Source organism: Aquarana catesbeiana, linkage group LG06, assembly GCF_042186555.1.
Source record: "Aquarana catesbeiana isolate 2022-GZ linkage group LG06, ASM4218655v1, whole genome shotgun sequence".
Taxonomy (NCBI): domain Eukaryota; kingdom Metazoa; phylum Chordata; class Amphibia; order Anura; family Ranidae; genus Aquarana; species Aquarana catesbeiana.
Genome location: NC_133329.1, coordinates 230,158,145 through 230,177,207, shown reverse-complemented (window position 1 = coordinate 230,177,207; position 19,063 = coordinate 230,158,145). Strand labels below are relative to the sequence as shown.

The window sequence follows — 19,063 nt, the reverse complement described above, 5'->3', positions numbered from 1 at the left end:
GCGTCATTGTTTTAAATCCTTCCTAATTGCGCCCGCTGCTGCTGTGCTAAAGGTCAAGAAGAAATAATTGTGCACAGTCAGCTATACTAGGTCGCACATCCGATTTGGCAGCAGGGGTCGCCAAAACCGACGAGGTGGAAGTAATGGGGGGAACATTCGATGCAGCTAGGTCGGGGAACATAGATATTCCTCCATACTCTGGGGGTTATTTACGAAAGGCAAATCCACTTTGCACTGCAAGTGCACTTGAAAGTGCAGTCGCTCTAAATCTAAGGGGTAGATCTGAAATGAGGGGAAGCTCTGCTGATTTTATCATCCAATCTTGTGCAAGCTTAAAATGCTGTTTTTTATTTTCCTTGCATGTCCCCCTCGAATCTACAGCGACTTTACTTCCAAGTGCACTTGCAGTGCAAAGCGGATTTGCCTTTCGTAAATAATCCCCTCTGACTCTAAGATCTTTTTATACCCAATCATGTTAATGATCTGTTGCCAGTTAACCTACTTAGTTGCAAAATGTTCTTCCAGCTCTTCCTTGTTACTACCACATTTTGTTGTCCTGTCTAAACTTTTTTGAGACCTGTTCTGACCTCCATTTCAAATTTAAAGCAGTTGTATACCCGCAAAACAAACAAATAAAAGCTGTAAGGCAAAGGCATTATGAGCTAACATGCACCACATAATAGCTCATTATGAAATACTCACCATAGAACGAGGTCCCCGCATCTCATCCCAGTCAACGCTGAGGGGGCTGACATTTCCTCCTCTGCGTTTCTTTGGGGTTCGCGGCTCCGGCGATGTGAGTGGCCAGAGCCATGCACACGTCACTCCCGTGCATGCGCGCTGGAATCCTCAGTTCCGGCACCATACGCCGGACCTTCACTACGCATGCTCCGCTGACGTCAGCAGCTGCATGCAGGGTGAATATCTCCTAAACCGTGTAGATTTAGGAGATATTCATTTTACCTACATAAGCCTTATTATAGGCTTACCTGTAGGTAAAAATGTCAAAAAGGGGTATACAACTGCTTTAACCACTTCAGCCCCGGAAGGAGTGGCCCCCTTAATGACCAGGCTGTTTTTTGCGATGCGGCTTTGCGTTACTTTAACTGACAATTGTGCGGTCGTGCAACGTTCTACTCAAACAAAATTGACATCATTTTTTTTTTTTTTTTTTCCCCACAAATAGAGCTTTCTTTTGGAGGTATTTGCTTATCTCTGCGGTTTTTATTTTTTGTGCTATAAACAAAAAAAGAGCGACAATTTTGAAAAAAAAAAAAAAAAACAATTTTTTTACTTTTTGCTATAATAAACATCCCCCCCAAAAAAAAAACAAATTTCTTCATCGGTTTAGGCCAATATGTATTCAGCATATACTTTGGTAAAAAAAATTGCATTAAGTGTATATTAATTGGTTTGCGCAGAAGTTATAGTGTCTACAAAATAGGGAATTTATGGATTTTTTTTTTTTTTTACTAGTAATGGCGGTGATCTGTGATTTTTAGCGGGACTGCGACGTTGCGGCGGACAGATCAGACACTTTTTTTGGGACCACTGACATTTATACAGCGATCAGTGCTATAAAAATGCACTGATTACTGTATAAATGTCACTGGTAGAGAAGGGGTTAAGTGTGTTCCCTAGGCATCTTAAAGTAGCCGCCATACATATACAAGGATTCGCGCAGGAGAGCACAGAGCAGCCCGGATCCTCCTCTTCTCGGGTCTCTTTTTGCTGCTCCTGGCCCCTTCCTTCTATCGAGTGCCCCCACAGTCAGCAGCTTCCTATGGGGGCACTGGAGCGGAGTCACAGCTCCGTGTGTCCATTCAGACACGGAGTCCTGACCCGCCCCCTCTCCCCTGATTGGCTGGCTGACTTTGACAGCCGCGTGAGCCAATGGCGCCAGTTTTGTCTCAGCCAATCAGGAGGAGTGTCCAAGACGGCTTAGACATTCGTGGACATCAGTGGAGAGAGATGGGGCTCAGGTAAGTAATTAGGGGGGTGCTGGGGTGGCTGCTACACACAAGGTTTTTTATCTTAATGCAAAGAATGCATTTAGATAAAAAAAACCTTATTTCTTCACAACTCCTTTTAAAATTGTATATTTTCTTAGTTCAAACATTTTGATATGTTTTGTGTTTTCTATTTCTATTCATGAGATTTGCAGATCCGTGCAGTCTGTTTTTATATGTACATTTTACAGTGTCCCAACTTTTTTTGCAATTGGGGCTGTACTAGTGCTATATCTCAGAATACATGTTTGAGTTTGACAAGAAATGCTTTATTGCTTTAAGAATAATTTTAAAGGGCAGTAAGAAATCAAGCAATCACAGAGCCAGCTCAGTACAGTTTAGCCATTGAGAATATAACTGAACAGGAATAGGAAGATAACTTTAGTTATCTAAGTCATGAATTAAAACGTACGGTTATTGTGTTAATGCATAGAATCTGAACTTAGCACAACCCTCCTCCTCCCCAGCGATAAGAAGCAAGAAAGATGTTATGGGCCACAACGTTTTCTAATTGGTGTGGGGCAAGAAATGGAGCAGTGAAGCTCTCCGCGATCTCTTCTTATCTCCATAATAGTAACCTGATTTATCTGCCTGGCCTTGAGCTATTTGCATCCAAACTGCCAGGATCCTTGTTACCATTTTAAAGTGGAAGTCCATGCTAAAACTAAAATCCCTGCATCTTTAGCCACCAGAATTCTAATGCCGCGTACACACACGGTCGGACTTTCCGGCATACTTGGTCCGGCGGACCAGAGTGTGCCGGACAATCCGCCCGTGTGTGGGCGGCGGCGGACTTTTCCGGCGGACTTCTTCCCAAAAGCCCGCCGGACCTAGATTTTAAACATGTTTTAAATCTTTCCGTCGGACTCAGTTTCGGGCGGAAAGTCCGCTCGTGTGTGTGCTGGTCCGACGGAAAGCCCGCTCGTGTGTAGGCTGGTCCGACAGACCAAATACGACACGAGGGGATGGTATTGCATCTCGCGCTCGCTGCAATAGGAAAAACAAATCTTCCTATTGCGGCGAGCGCGGGGCATACCAGGCCCTTAGGTCCGGTTGGTTCTTCTCCGCTCTCCGGCCTCTTCTCCCGGTATCGCAGGTCTTCGGCCGGCCCCTCCGCTCTCTTCATGTAGCTCTATTGCGAGCGGAGGTCCGGACTTCTGGGCTTCTTGGCTTCTTGGCTTCTCTTCTCTTCTCTTCCCCCAGATGTTGACACGACGCTCTCTCCGGCTGGACTGGTCTCTGAGGGCTGCGTTGTGACTTATATAGGCGGAGACCCCGCCCCCATATGATGTCACAGTCCCTGGGCATGCTGGGACTGTGACGTTTTAGGGGGCGTGGTCGACCACGCCCCCTAAAACGTCACAGTCCCAGCATGCCCAAGGACTGTGACATCATATGGGGGCGGGGTCTCCGCCTATATAAGTCACAACGCAGCCCTCAGAGACCAGTCCAGCCGGAGAGAGCGTCGTGTCAACATCTGGGGGAAGAGAAGAGAAGAGAAGCCAAGAAGCCAAGAAGCCCAGAAGTCCGGACCTCCGCTCGCAATAGAGCTACATGAAGAGAGCGGAGGGGCCGGCCGAAGACCTGCGACACCGGGAGAAGAGGCCGGAGAGCGGAGAAGAACCAACCGGACGCCGGGAGAAGATGAAGCGGAGGGACCCCCGAAGCCGGAAGAAGATCCCCCCCCGGAGCTGTTTAATAAAATATTTTAAAAACCTGTGTAGTGTGTTTTATTACTTACACTTTTTTCCTAGGTAAATGGGTAGGGGTACCATGTACCCCATACTCATTTACATAGGGTGGGGGGCCGGGATCTGGGGGCCCCCTTATTAAAGGGGGCTCCCAGATTCCGATAAGCCCCCGCCCGCAGACCCCGACAACCAACGGCCAGGGTTGTCGGGAAGAGGCCCTTGTCCTCATCAACATGGGGACAAGGTGCTTTGGGGGGGGGGGCGCAGGGCGCCCCCCTCCCCCAAAGCACCCACCCCCCATGTTGAGGGCATGCGGCCTGGTACGGTTCAGGAGGGGGGGGGCGCTCGCTCGTCCCCACCCCCTTTCCTGACCGGCCAGGCTGCGTGCTCGGATCGGGGTCTGGTATGGATTTTAGGGGGACCCCACGCCGTTTTTCGGCGTAGCGGGGTTCCCCTTTATAATCCATACCAGACCTAAGGGCCTGGTATGCCCCGCGACGGGGCTAGCAAGGTGTCAATCTCGCCGATAAAAGCGGCAAGATTGACATCCTTTTCTAGTCCCGTCGCACCTGAGTCACGTTCAAAATGAACGGACTTGTCCGTGTGTGGGCAAGTCCGTTCATTCTGAAAGTCCGCCGGAACTCCGGCGAAAGTCCGTCGGAAAGACGGGCGGACTTAGCCCGCCGGAAAGTCCCGGCGTGTGTGGGCAAGTCCGTCCGTTTTAAAGTCCGGCGCACCTGGCGGACAAAGTCCGTCGGAAAGTGTGCCGGACCAAGTAGGATAGAAAGTCCGCTCGTGTGTACGCGGCATAACACTAACCTATCTAGCCCTGTAAAGAAAAAAATCAGTATACATACCTTTTCTGCAGGCAACCCGAGGCAATCCCGCGCTGAGCTGTCAGCCGCTGCTTGGCTGTGTGGTCGGGTGCAGAGGACACGTTCGACGGAAGCCCCATAGTAACTCTGTGTGACGTCACTTCCCATTTATTTCATAGCCATTGTCAGCCGTGCCCTCTGCAGAGCTTCTGCCGCTGGAGATTGGGACGCCTGCAGAAAAGGTATGTATACATTTTTTTTCTTTTACAGGGCTAGATAGGTTAGCGTTAGAATGTTGGTGGCTATAGATGCAGGGATTTTAGTTTTAGCATGGATTTCCTCTTTAACCCTAGTAAATAAAATAAAAAAGGAGATGGCAGTGAGACTAATTTACAACAACTAATTTACAGAGACAGAATATGTTTGCATTAAATTACGTTTTTTGTAAATAGACCAGAAATGTTGGCTCTTTGTATTCCTGTAACTAATTTATAATATTGCGCCATTGCCGTAATTACAATATTTTTTTTTTTCGTTTCCTTCTGAATAATTTGGTAAATAGGAAATATGTGTGGAGAACGTACTATCTAGCCTTTGCGGGAGAGAAGCTTGATCGTGATGAGAAAAGTCTTCGTGAGTAAGTCTTTTTTTTTACTCTTATTTTACATGGTTTTGTAGAAGGAAAAACATGAAATAAAGCAATCCGCTGGATGGATGGCGAACGTATCGCCATCCGTCTGTTTCCAGCGGATCTTGTTGGATTGGATGGAAGGTGGGTGTCAGCGGACACCTCTCCGATGACATCCGCCTGCCCATACAAGTCAATGGGTGGCCTGCACAGATCGGCCTGGAAAAACAGACAGGCGGATCTTTGCAGCCCGATCGTGTAAAAGGGGCCTTACGGTATATGTTACCCTAAATATTTATTATATAAATCTATGTTTACATTTGTGTATTTTATAAATCGTAGTCTCCATTTTTATATACTTCTTCCATCTGTAGTACCTGGTTTTTCTTGCTAGTCACCTTTCTTCCTTGTTCTAAACTGACCACACAAAGCACAGCCCCTGATCTGTGTTAACATGGTCAGTTTTCATCCTATGGCTGGCCATTCAGAGGTACAGGACATCATGCATACACACAGCATGCTTGTATTGGGTAGTTTATTCAGCCACCACATTCCCTGACTGATCACAGCCTGCCTCTGGCACACATTCTCCCAGTCAGTTTGTCACCGGAACATGCGCCCTGCTCAAGCACAGCCTGCTTCCTCAGGCTGAATGGACTATGGAATACAGACACACTGTGTCCTGTAACCCCTGACCCCCCCCCCCCTTAACTATCAGGAAGAAGAGATGCCTAGTCAGAGATTTTTAACCTTCTGAAAAGACTAAGAAGAAAGATAATTTCTGAATCTAAGTAGTTATGGTGCCTACAGGGTTTTAACTGTATTAGAAAGTGTCTATAGCAGGGGTAGGCAACCTTTTGAGCATAGTGTGCCAAAAAATGTTTTCAAAGTAATTGAGCGTACCAATTTTATAACAAAAAATTTCAACTTCACACTCTCTCAATCAGAAAAGGATTTTTATAAAGTAAATTCTGTAAACTACCTTCAGTAGAAGTGAGAAATTAACATCCTGTGCTCTCACGCCTCAGATCAGCCCCAATTCCTGCAACTCCACACTTCAGATCAGCCCTAATTCATGCACCTTCACACCTCAGATCAATGTTTCACCTCTGTACCCCCTTGCTTATCTGTCTCACCACTGTAATCCCCTATACATCTGCCCCACCAATGTTCCTCCTTATCTGCCTCACCACTGTACCTCCCTGCATGTCTGCTCTACTGCCGTACCCCCAGGCTCTTCTGTCTCACCGCTGAAAAATCTTCTCATCTGTCTTAACACTGAACTTATCTGCTCATCTGCCCCACCTCTGTACCCCTACTCTTCTGCCCAACCACTGTAATCCCCTGCTCATCTGTCCCACCAATGCACCTCGTTACACATCTACCCCACCGCTGTACCCCCCTGCTCTTCTGTCCCACCGCTGAACCCCCTTTTCATCTGCCCCAATACTGAACCCTCCCCCTGCTCATCTTTCCCACCACTGTAACCCCCTTCTCATCTGGTCCAACACTGCATCCCCCCCTGCTCATCTGTCCCACCACTGTAATCCCTTGCTCACCTGCCCCATCACTGTATCCCCCTGCTCATCTGCCCCATCACTGTATCCCCCTGCTTTTCTGTCCCACCGCTGAACCCCATTCTGATCCCTCCCACCACTTTACCTCCTGCTCATCTGCCCCACCACTGTACCTCCCTCCTCATCTGCCCCATCAATGTACCCCTTTTCTTATCTGCCTTACCACTGTACCTCCCTGCACATCTGCTCCACCGCCGTATCCCCATGCTCTTGTTTCTCACTACTGAATCACCTTCTCATCTGTCCTAACACTGAACCCATCTGCTCATCTGCCCCACCACTGTAACCAGCTTTCTCATCTGCCCTACCAATGTACCTCCTGCACATCTGTCTCGCCCTGCTCTCCTGCCCCACCACTGTAACCCCCTGCTCATGTGTTCCTCCGATGTACCTTCTTTCACATGTGCTCCACTGCTTTACCCCCCTGCTTCTCTGTCCCACCACTGAACCCCCCTGCTCATCTGCCTCACCACTGTAACCCCTTCTCATCTGGCCCAACACTGAACCCCACCTGCTCATCTGCCCCATCACTGTAGCCCCTGCTCTTCTGTCCCACTGCTGAACCCCCTTCACATCTCTTCCACCACTGTACCTCCCTGCACATCTGCCCCACCGCTGTACCCTTCTGCTCTTCTGTTCCACCTCTGAACCTCTCCTTCCCATTTTACCCACCGCTGTACCCTCCTGCTCATCTGCTCCACCGCTGTACCCTCTTCTCATCTATGATATGTGTGATGTGGGGAGTGGTGAAAGGAAGCAGAGATGAGACACATCTACCTGTCTTGGCACACTCATCCTGCTGATCCACCTCTTGCATCTAGCCCACGTGCTTGTATGTGATGTCACATACAAAATATGGAAAAATTCAACCAGCGCAACATAAAACCTAATACAGCAGCTGAAATACTGAGGGTCAAATTATCAAATCCCTGAAATGTCAATAAAAAAGGTAGTACAGCGCAAACAGATAAAACAAAACTATGTAGATAAAAACTAATCAATAAAAAATAACACAAAAACACTCCATATTCTTCTTCATAAGATATTCATAAGTTGATCGAAAAAACACCAGTGACTATCCAGTGGGATAAGTGATATGTCAATCATATAAGGTGACTTATGTGACAACCTCCACCATCAAGAGAAATGGCCGCTCACTTCAAGCGATGGACCCCTGAGTAAATCAGTCAGGTCAAAACAGCAGTTTCCTTTAACCACTTCCCGCCCGCCCTATAGCGGATTGACGTCCGGGAAGTGGTTCTGTTATCCTGACTGGACGTCATATGACGTCGAGCAGGATAACATGCCGCAGCGCGCCCCCGGGGGCGAGCATCTCGGCGATCGGTGGAGCGGTGTGTCAGTCTGACACACCGCTACACTGATCTTGGTAAAAAGCCTCCGGCGGAGGCTCTTTACCACGTGATCAGCCGTGTCCAATCACGGCTGATCATGCTGTCAATAGGAAGAGCCGTTGATCGGCTCTTCCTCACTCGCGTCTGACAGACGCAAGTAGAGGAGAGCCGATCGGCGGCTCTCCTGGCAGGGGGGGTCTGCGCTGATTGTTTATCAGCGCAGCCCCCCCTCAGATCGCCCCACTGGACTACCAGGGATGCCACTAGGACCACCAGGGAAGGGGCAACGTGGATGGCCAGGTATGTACCCCATGGCCATCCACATGTGCCCAATCTGTGCCAATCAGTGCCCACAAATGGGCACTGATTGGCACTATTATGTCCATGATATGCCCAGATCTGCCCAGCAATGCTCTATCAGTGCCACCTGTCATTGCCCATCAGTGCCACCTGTCATTGCCCATCAGTGCCACCTGTCAGTGCCCATCTGTGCCCATCAGTGCTCACCTATCAGTGCCCATCAGTGCCACACATCAGTGCCACACATACGTACCCATCAGTACCACCCATATATACCAATCAATGCCACCTACGAGTGCCCATCAGTGCCGCCTATGTGTGCCCATCAGTGCCGCATATCAGTGCCGCCTATCAGTGCCCATCATCAGTGCCGTTAGTGCCACCTCATCAGTGCCACCTCATTGGTGCCACCTCATCGGTGCCCATCAGTGCCCATCTGTGCCGCCGTATCAGTGCCCATTATTGAAGGAGAAAGCGTACTTATTTACAAAAAAATTTAACAGAAACAAAGAAAAACTTGTTTTTTTTCGAAATTTTCGGTCTTTTTTTATTTGTTGCGCAAAAAATAAAAACCGCAGAGGTGATCAAATACCACCAAAAGAAAGCTCTATTTGTGGGAACAAAATGATAAAAAATGTGTTTGGGTACAGTGTAGCATGACCGCGCAATTGTCATTCAAATTGCAACAGCGCTGAAAGGTGAAAATTGGGCTGGGCGGGAAGGTGTCTAAGTGCCTGGTATTGAAGTGGTTAAGGGTAGTAAGTCGGTAAGCTCCCACACTAGTGTCAGATAGGATGCCGGAGGTTGGCAATTTCACATGGTATACAACATCAACTCCTGGATCGATACATGGAATAAAAGCAATAATATCTAGTGCTCTCTGAATATTCAGAACATTTTAGTAAAAAAAGTAAAATGCACTTACAAATCACGCACTGTGGCCCAGTGCTAAGGTTGTATGGCATATAATAGCAGTGTGTATCCACGGAGATCAGCGTGCACGATGCGGGTGATGTCGCGATCAAGGTCATATGGTTTCCGTACGCGATACGTCCCTAAGGGGCGGGACTTCATCAGCGGCCATCGCATGAGGTGAGCTGCCATTTCTCTTGATGGTAGAGGTTGTCACATAAGTCAATTTATATGGTTGACATATCACTTATACCAGTGAATAGTCGCTGGTGTTTTTTGATCAACTTATGAATATCTCATGAAGAAGAATATGGACTGTTTTTGTGTTTATTTTTTTATTGATTAGTTTTTATCTACATAGCTTTGCTTTATCTGTTTGCGCTGTACTGCCTTTTTTATTGATGTCACATACAAGCATCTGGAATGGGTGCGCAATGATAAACTCAGGTCAGGGGCATTTTCTGAAAGCAGTAGGCCTGTGTGCAGGATCATAAGTTGGGCCCCCGCAGCTGAGAGTGCGCCGCAACAAAAGTTGGGTTTGATTTTCATTGCGCTGAATACTGGCTGTGGCTTAAAGGGACAGAGTGCAGGGGTTCAGTAGTAAGTGACACAAAGGTTCAGGAATAATTTCAACAAAGTTCCTAGAAGCTCAACGGTAATTCCACAAACTGTCACCTGATTGTGGTTTTCTCAATCACAGTGAAATCCCTTCTTTCTGAGATTGGTAGTAGCAACCAAGTGAGTCATCTTCCTCCAGATGGTGGACGGGGCTAGCAGGACTGTGATTGGCTTTAGCAGTGGCCAATGACAGTCGTCCTCCTCCTCCTGGAAACAGGGACCGCGCCCCCCTACCAGAACTGCACTCAATCTCTTCCCCATCACAAAAGCTGATGACCGCAGCTACAGCAAAGTTAGAGAACCAAACAATGTTTCCCATCTTTTACAATGTGTGGGGGCACAGTGCCTTCCCCTCAGTGCAGGTGCAGTGTGGGGAATTCTGAAATTGGAATGCATTAGAGCCCTTTCACACTGCCAGCGCCCGGGCGTCGGCGGTAAAACGTCGCTAGTTTTAGCGCCACTTTACCATAGTTTTTGCGGCGCTTTTCGGGCGCTAGCTGGGCGCTTTTTAACCTCTGCTAACGGCCGAATAAAGGGTTCAAAGTGCCGCTGCTGAGGCGCTTTGCAGGGGCTTCCCATTGATTTCAATGGGCAGGGGCGCTTTAGGAGCGGTGTATACACCACTCCTTAAGTGCCTCAAAGAAGCTGCATGCAGGACTTTTTTTTTTTAATGTCCTGCCAGCGCAGCGCCCCAGTGTGAAAGCACCCAGACTTTCACACTGGGATTACAGAGGAGGCTTTCTTCAGGCACTATTTTTAGCTCCAAAGCCCCTGAAAAATGCCTACAGTGTCTCGCTGACACTTCCCTGCGCTGCTCTGCTGATGGGGAGGGAGTTGAGTGCCGACAAAAGAGGCTTCGCGTGCTGCTTGCGGCACCCATGCCGGGGTTTGCCTACCCCTGGTCTATAGCATTGTATGTTCGCAACTCTTTTAACACATTTGACAAGAGGTGAAAACAGATCTATTGGACACCTTGGGTGTAAACTTATGGAGGCCGCACATTAGGCTAGTCAGCAAGTGAGTTAGGTGCTGCTCCTATGCTAGCAGAACGCTGCAGAGATTGGCACCAAGTCATTATGTGGCACTGCTCTCAGCAGCATTCAGGACCCATCCACAGCCAAGGACAGAAGAGGCGGAAGGGGACCCATGATACTACTGGCTTGAACTCTCCTGTAATAAAAATAAATAAATAAAAAAGACGTCGGGGTGTGGAGAGAAAGTCCTAGAACCAGCTAGCAAACAAATGAACACACTAGCTATATTATAACCTTGATGTTAAATGGTACATTTCTGAAAAGTTATTTTTACATATGCTTTTGTTCAATAATGTCTCTTTTCTCTTTAAGGTATGGCATTAAAAACAGAGATGAGGTGTGTTTTGTTAAGAGGCTGAGAAATAAATAGCACCTTGGTAGGAGCAAGACACATCTTTTTAAGGTCTGATTTATTTATTCATTTATGATGTATTAGAAAAATGCTATAATGACAATGTAGGAGACTTTTACAGTGGTTTTGGCTCCTTGTTTCTCAATAAGACCATTAACTGTAATTTTGACATATTGTATGTGATAGTACTTTTTCAATGTGGGCCCCTTACAAAGTAGTACATTTAAGCTAAAACAGGCATGTGCAAAGTCTGGCCCATGGGCCAATTGCGACCTGCGTTCCGGTTTCGAACGGCCCGCCTGGTAATTTGGACATGTATATTTTTCTTTATCGTACATCACGGGACACAGAGCCATAGTAGTTACTATGTGGGTTATAGGCCACCTTTAGGTGATGGACACTGGCACACCCTAAGACAGGAAGTCCACTCTCTATATAACCCCTCCCACTACTGGGAGTACCTCAGTTTTTTCGCCAGTGTTTTAGGTGTTGGTCACGAGTAAAGATGTGCTATGTTGAGCTCCACTGGAATATTCTTTGCTGGGGCAGGCTATGCAACCGGATCCATTCAAAGTGTCTTTTTAGGCCGAATTGAATGGTACCCGGGCCTTGTGGAGGAAGAAACGAGGTTTAGCCTGTAACGCTTCTCTTTTTAGAGAGTTGGACCCCGGGATCCAGTGCTTTGGTTTTTTCAGCCATAAAGTTTCCTGGCGGGGTGCTTTACGGGTTCAGGAGTGTGGATCCCCCGATTAAAAAGGGGCCCCGGTCCCTGAAGGTTTTTTTTTTTCTTAACGGAGCCCACCGTGAGGGGTGAAGATTGGGTCTGTTGGTTTTACCACAGAATCCCTGTGGCAGGAAAGGTAAGTGGAGATTTCTAAGGAATTTAAAATTTTCTTATGAATTGTCTCCTTCAAAAAGTAAATGCTGTCGAGCCTAAAAGTCACCACTGGTGGCTGTATAGAGCACATACCTTGTCATGCTTTCCTCAGATCACTCTGTGTCAGCAGAAGCTGCAGACTTCCCTCCGGCTAGCAGTCCCAGGCCTCCTTGAATAGAGTATATAATACAAGGGAAAGGGAAAATTGGGAACAAGAAACACCTGAAAATTAATCAATTAGGTGCGTGCTGTAACCATAATACACAGAAAAAGAAGGAAACACCCGGTGCTAGTGTCCGGGTAAGGGGTTACTCTAGCAGCACTAATTGAGTATTTAATTATCAAAAATTACCAGCTGAATTGCCAAAAATTAAATGAATCACTTTATTAAATACTTTAAAACAGCATTAAACATGTTAGGCAACAGGTTAACCTGTTGCCTAACATGTTTAATGCTGTTTTAAAGTATTTAATAAAGTGATTCATTTAATTTTTGGCAATTCAGCTGGTAATTTTTGATAATTAAATACTCAATTAGTGCTGCTAGAGTAACCCCTTACCCGGACACTAGCACCGGGTGTTTCCTTCTTTTTCTCCTTGGATAGAGAGTGACGCCAGAACGATCAGCGGATGCCGCTCCGTTCTCCACCGCTTCTGCACGGCGGTTTGTCACAGCTCTCCTCCTCGCCGTGCCACATACACACACACACACACACACACACACACACACACACCGATCCCATCAGATCAGAGGCCCACGCTTGTGCGGGAAAATGCTCTTTTTAAAAAGGGGGGGTGCAGTGGGAGTACGGAGGGGGCGTGGCCTAGTGGGACATTGGCATGCGGCAACGTCCAGTGTGGGAGTGCATTTAAAAAGCTCCATTTTGCTGGCTGCAGCTGTCGGAGGGACACAAGAGCAAAAAAGGGGCATGTAAGTGGTGACACAGGCATTCCCTTGGCACATTTACTAAAGCATCAGGCTGAGCATTAATAGCAGCGGCAATTGCTTGACTATTTGCTCAAGCAGTGGGTGCAATTTCTTATGGTAGTACCTTGGCATTTGTGTATCGGGCTATGGTCAAAAGGGGAGGTAGAATCACCTAAAAAGAGAGCTCAAAAGGGACTCCCTCAAGTTCAAAAAAGCCTAAACTCCTCTCTACAATGGCATCTTCCCCTGAGAGATCTGAGGTGGCTGGTCAGAGTAAGCCATCAGGGCTGTCAAATGTTGCAACTGTTTCCAACACTGCAGCCCCTGTCTATATTACTGAAGAGGTTTTTTTCCTCAGCCATGATTAGTTTGGAAGAAAGGTTAGCGGCTTTAATCGCATCATCTACCCTTAACTGAGTCGGTTGATAAGCCCACTTCTTGTTTGGGTTCGCTAAAGCCTCCTCAAGCTGTGCATGCCTTTCCTGTCCATTCATTGCTGGAAAAGCTTATGTATTCTGCGTGGGATCACCCAGATAAGCATTTTCTTCCTTCTAAAAAAGTTTTCAACACTTAATCCTGTGGAGGAAAAATTCACTAAGAAGTGGGAGATACCAGCAATTGACGCTGCTATATCCTCTGTGAATAAAAGTTTGACTTGTCCGGTAGACAGTGCTCAAATGCTTAGGGATCCAATGGATAAGAAGTTGGAATTCTTATTAAAAAGCACTTTTTCTCTGGCAGGTTCAGTGACTCAGCCTGCGCTGGCAGCAATTGGTGTATGTCCATCCTTGAGAGACCAGTTTAAACAGGTGCTCAATGTTATTCCTGATCAGCAGGCCCAGGATTTAGCCGAGCTACCAGCGGCTTTATGTTTTGCAATAGACGCCATTAAAGATTCTATTCTTCAGGCCTCGTGCCTTAAGCTTGGGCTGGTGCATATGCGTAGAATCTTATGGTTGAAAAATTGGTCAGCCGAAGCTCCATGCAAAAAGCTCCTGGCTAGTTTTACTTTTCACGGTGAACAGCTGTTCGGGGATGATTTGGATAAATACATCCAAAAAATTTCTAGTGGAAAAAGTACCACTTAGGAAGAGGAGTAAATGTATTTCATTTAAATGAGCTCCTCCAGTGCCAGGAGCATCTGCCTATAGGCAGTCACGATGGCCTCCACCGTCAGGTTCAAGAGGTAAACCTCAGGGTCAACCCCAGGGACAAAAGAAGTCCTGGGGAAGGAAACCTACAAGACAAAATACTAAAGCCTCCTTATGAAGGGGCGCCCCTGATCGCTCGAGTGGGAGGAAGACTTCTGCAATTCTCAAGGGTCTGACAGGGAGAGTGTCGAGACAGATGGGTGACTTCCTCAATAACTCTAGGGTACAAACTAGAGTTCCGAAAGTTCCCGTCTCCTCGTTTTCTCAGATCAAACATTCCCAGGGATCCAGAGAAAAAGAAGTCTCTCTCTTTCAAGCATTGGACCATCTTTTGTCTCAAAAAAGTGATCTCAGTGGTCCCCATGGAAGAGCAGGGATTGGAGTTTTATCCAAACCTTTTCACTGTACCACAACCAAATGGGGATGTCAGACCCATTCTAGATCTCAAAGATCTAAACCGGTTTCTGAATATCCACTCTTTTCGCATGGAGTCAATCCGATCAGTGGTCTCCATCCTACGAGATGGAGAACTTCTGGCGTCAATTGACATCAAGAATGCATGACAGAAAAAAAGAAGAAAAATAATTGCGCTTCAAAAATATCTAAAATGTGATGAAAAAGCAGCGATATCTAAAATGTGACACAAACACATAACATAAGCAAGAAAAAATTGGATGATTCGCACTATATAAAATAGTGAATGTGTGGCCAAATAGTCACACCAAAACCACTAAATGCAACCTGTGTAAGTGAATACATAAACCATGTGTACAATAATATATCACAATCAGTGCAAACAAATGTAAAAAATAAAGTCCAAACAGAATGAATATCTTAGAAAATCATTGTGAATGATTAAAAATAGTCCATAAGAAGAACCCAAAAATAGTGAGATAGCAATCACGGGTTTTTCAACCGCATGGAGCCTCAGATGTGTGGAACCACCACCGACAGTAAGAGCCTGGCCGCTTACCAGAACCCCATGACCCCCCGTTACAGAGGGTCTAAAAGGGCTTTTGAGATCCTAGTGGTCCGAACTTTCCAGGAGCGAAGATGGAAATGGAAACTGGAAGGGACATCAGGTGCTGGGATGGAGATGGATGGGTCCACAGGAAGGGGGCTCAGCCCTCAGCAAGGCAATGTCATCATAGGAGAAAAGAAAGGGAGGGCTCACATAGTGTAAAATCCGATAGCAATTTATTTTAGAAAAAAGTATAAACACTCACATGTAAAATAAGACAATCAGCATCATCAGATGGAAGAACAGACTGTGGCACCGGCCAGATGACCACAGATAGCTCATCCTGTTAGATGTACAGCGACAGTGGGAGGTGGCGCGATGATACCGCTCAGCCCTACGCTGCGTTTTGCAAAAAAAAATGCGTCTTCCAGGGGCACGAGCTGCTCATCGCATCACCTCCCTTAAATAACTAAAAATGAGTCTCACCTTGGAATCCCCCACGCCGGACTTCCGCATTAGCCTCGAACGCACGTATTGCTAGTGCGCACGCGCGAACCGGATCTACACCTCCCTATGAGCCTATAACGTTCCTGGCCTCAGCGCTGGAATCCCCCGCGCCGGACTTCCGCATTAGCCTTGAGCGCACGTCTTGCTAGTGCGCATGCGCGAACAGAATCTACACTTCCCTATGAGCCTATAACGTTCATGACCTCAGCGCTACCGCGCATGTGCGACCTCGGACTGGATAGGCGTCATTCAATCTCACTTCAGGAGACGAGGTCCGCCCACTCAGGGGAAGAATTTGTCAGGTTCGCGTGCGCACCCCCTAGTGTCAATCTACACATGTGATAGACAAACATGCAGCCTTAGGTGTAGCGCGGGTAAAAATTAGGTGAGGGGGACAAAAACGTAAAAAATATAAAAAATGTAATAAATGGAGATGCCAACTGATGTGATGAGTATAGGGCATCTTAAGCCAGAACATCAGGTTACTGTGCGATCAGATCACTCCCAAAAAGATCGCTCACAGCAATCCCTGATATTGGCCTTAATTTAACTGAGGAAATGTGAATATGCAAAAATTGAGTGTATCAAGGTTATCACCTGTAGTTCTGAAGGGGTAGTTTCTCTTACAATGCCCGTGTGGTCTCCAATATATAGGGAGGACCAAAAGGGCCCTAAGGGTTCGTTTAAACGAGCACATAGGAAACGTCAGAAGAGGGTATGATAAACACCCCGTTTCCAGGCACTACGATCAATTCCATGCTAGGGACCCCTCTAAGACTCTATTTGTGGGCATAGACAAATACAAACCCCATTGGCGGGGCAGCTCACTTATTAGGGAGATTTCCAAGTCAGAGATGTCCTGGATATATAAGGTTAAAAGTTATGTACCATATGGTATGAATGTAGACACTGACATTAATGCCTTTATTAATAATGCCTGAATTACGGGATGTAATGAAATATGCCTTTCTTCCTTCTTTTTGCATATTAATGTTTATAATTTTTTGGGGGGTTACTTTTGATCAGGATCCCCACGTCCGGCCCACCGGATATGCCCTGCGATTAGCGTTCAGTTTATTATTGCAGCATCCATCGAGTTTATTTTAAAGCTTTTTCTTATTATACATCGGTATAGGTATCTCATTTTAAAGACACATGAGATTTTATGATGGCCACTAGGGGTCGTTCTGCTGGGTTTTCATATTCCTATGTCCCCTTATGACCCATTTTAGGTTGGGCCTGTATGTGTCACCATTCAGGCCCTATATATTTAATTTTATTTTTAATAATTAGTTTCATAGCTGGGGTGTCCGTTCTACTCGACATATGCAATTTGTTGCTATGCGAACTTTTGAGATATGCACCCCCCAATGCAAACATATACCACATATCAGTGCTGTGGGTTGCCATGGGTGACCATTTTTTGACATGGTCGCTTTTGACAACCTGTATGTGGTACAGGCGCTTTTTTATAGTTTGTATTAATTTAATTATGATCCACTCATATTGTTATGCATTTTTATTTTGCATCCATCCATTTTTTGTGTTCACCCACACAGCCGTCTGACCGTCCATTACACTAGGAGACCTGGCTTTGAGGGTGTGCATTTTTATTTAGACCACTAGGGGTCGCTTTCTGTACTCTGTCCATGTCCCCTTGTGACACATTTCTTGGTTTTTGTCTGTGCGTGTCACCATTCACGCCTGAACTTGTTTAACATTTGTTATTAATACCAAATAAGTGTGTTTATATAACCTTGATACACTCAATTTTTGCATATTCACATTTCCTCAGTTAAATTAAGGCCAATATCAGGGATTGCTGTGAGCGATCTTTTTGGGAGTGATCTGATCGCACAGTAACCTGATGTTCTTGCTTAAGATGCCCTATACTCATCACATCAGTTGGCATCTCCATTTATTACATTTCTTATATTTTTTACGTTTTTGTCCCCCTCACCTAATTTTTACCCGCGCTACACCTAAGGCTGCCTGTTTGTCTATCACATGTGTAGATTGACACTAGGGGGTGCGCACGCGAACCTGACAAATTCTTCCCCTGAGTGGGCGGACCTCGTCTCCTGAAGTGAGATTGAATGACGCCTATCCAGTCCAAGGTCGCACATGCGCGGTAGCGCTGAGGCCATGAACGTTATAGGCTCATAGGGAAGTGTAGATTCTGTTCGCGCATGCGCACTAGCAAGACGTGCGCTCGAGGCTAATGCGGAAGTCCGGCGCGGGGGATTCCAGCGCTGAGGCCAGGAACGTTATAGGCTCATAGGGAGGTGTAGATCCGGTTCGCGCGTGCGCACTAGCAATACGTGCGTTCGAGGCTAATGCGGAAGTCCGGCGTGGGGGATTCCAAGGTGAGGCTCATTTTTTGTTATTTAAGGGAGGTGATGCGATGAGCAGCTCGTGCCCCTGGAAGACGCATTTTTTTTGCGAAACGCAGCGTAGGGCTGAGCGGTATCATCGCGCCACCTCCCACTGTCGCTGTACATCTAACAGGACGAGCTATCTGTGGTCATCCGGCCGGTGCCACAGTCTGTTCTTCCATCTGATGATGCTGATTGTCTTATTTTACATGTGAGTGTTTATACTTTTTTCTAAAATAAATTGCTATTGGATTTTATACTATGGGCGCCCTCCCTTTCTTTTCTCCTATGATGACATTGCTTTGCTGAGGGCTGAGCCCCCTTCCTGTGGACCCATCCATCTCAGCACCTGATGTCCCTTCCAGTTTCCATTTCCATCTTCGCTCCTGGAAAGTTCGGACCACTAGGATCACAAAAGCCCTTTTAGACCCTCTGTAACGGGGGGTCATGGGGTTCTGGTAAGCGGCCAGGCTCTTACTGTCGGTGGTGGTTCCACACATCTGAGGCTCCATGCGGTTGAAAAACCTGTGATTGCTATCTCACTATTTTTGGGTTCTTCTTGTGGACTATTTTTAATCATTCACAATGATTTTCTAATATGTTCATTCTGTTTGGACTTTATTTTTTACATTTGTTTGCACTGATTGTGATATATTATTGTACACATGGTTTATGTATTCACTTACACAAGGTTGCATTTAGTGGTTTTGGTGTGACTATTTGGCCACACATTCACTATTTTATATAGCGCGAATCATCCAATTTTTTCTTATCAAGAATGCATACCTCCATGTGCCTATTTTTCCCGCTCACCAGAAATATCTACGTTTTCGAGGTAGAAAATCTTCATTTTCAGTTTGTAGCTCTGCCTTTCAGTCTAGCTACTGCACCTCAAGTGTTTACAAAGGTCCTGGCCCCTCCTGTAGCCAGATTAGGGGCCCAAGGTATAAGGATTATAGCTTACCTAGACGATCTG

At 46.5% G+C, this 19,063-nt stretch overlaps 1 protein-coding gene across 1 annotated transcript in view; it reads left to right on the top strand.

Moving 5' to 3' along the window:
- The window catches only part of SNRNP25 (small nuclear ribonucleoprotein U11/U12 subunit 25), a 91,307-nt gene that overhangs the window by 65,760 nt on the left and 6,484 nt on the right, over positions 1-19,063 (top strand). Inside the window, exons 5-6 of the mRNA XM_073633025.1 lie at positions 5,078-5,152; positions 11,249-11,339. Coding sequence (XP_073489126.1) covers positions 5,078-5,152; positions 11,249-11,306 — 133 coding nt within the window. The 3' untranslated portion in view covers positions 11,307-11,339. The remainder of the gene's footprint in view (positions 1-5,077; positions 5,153-11,248; positions 11,340-19,063) is intronic.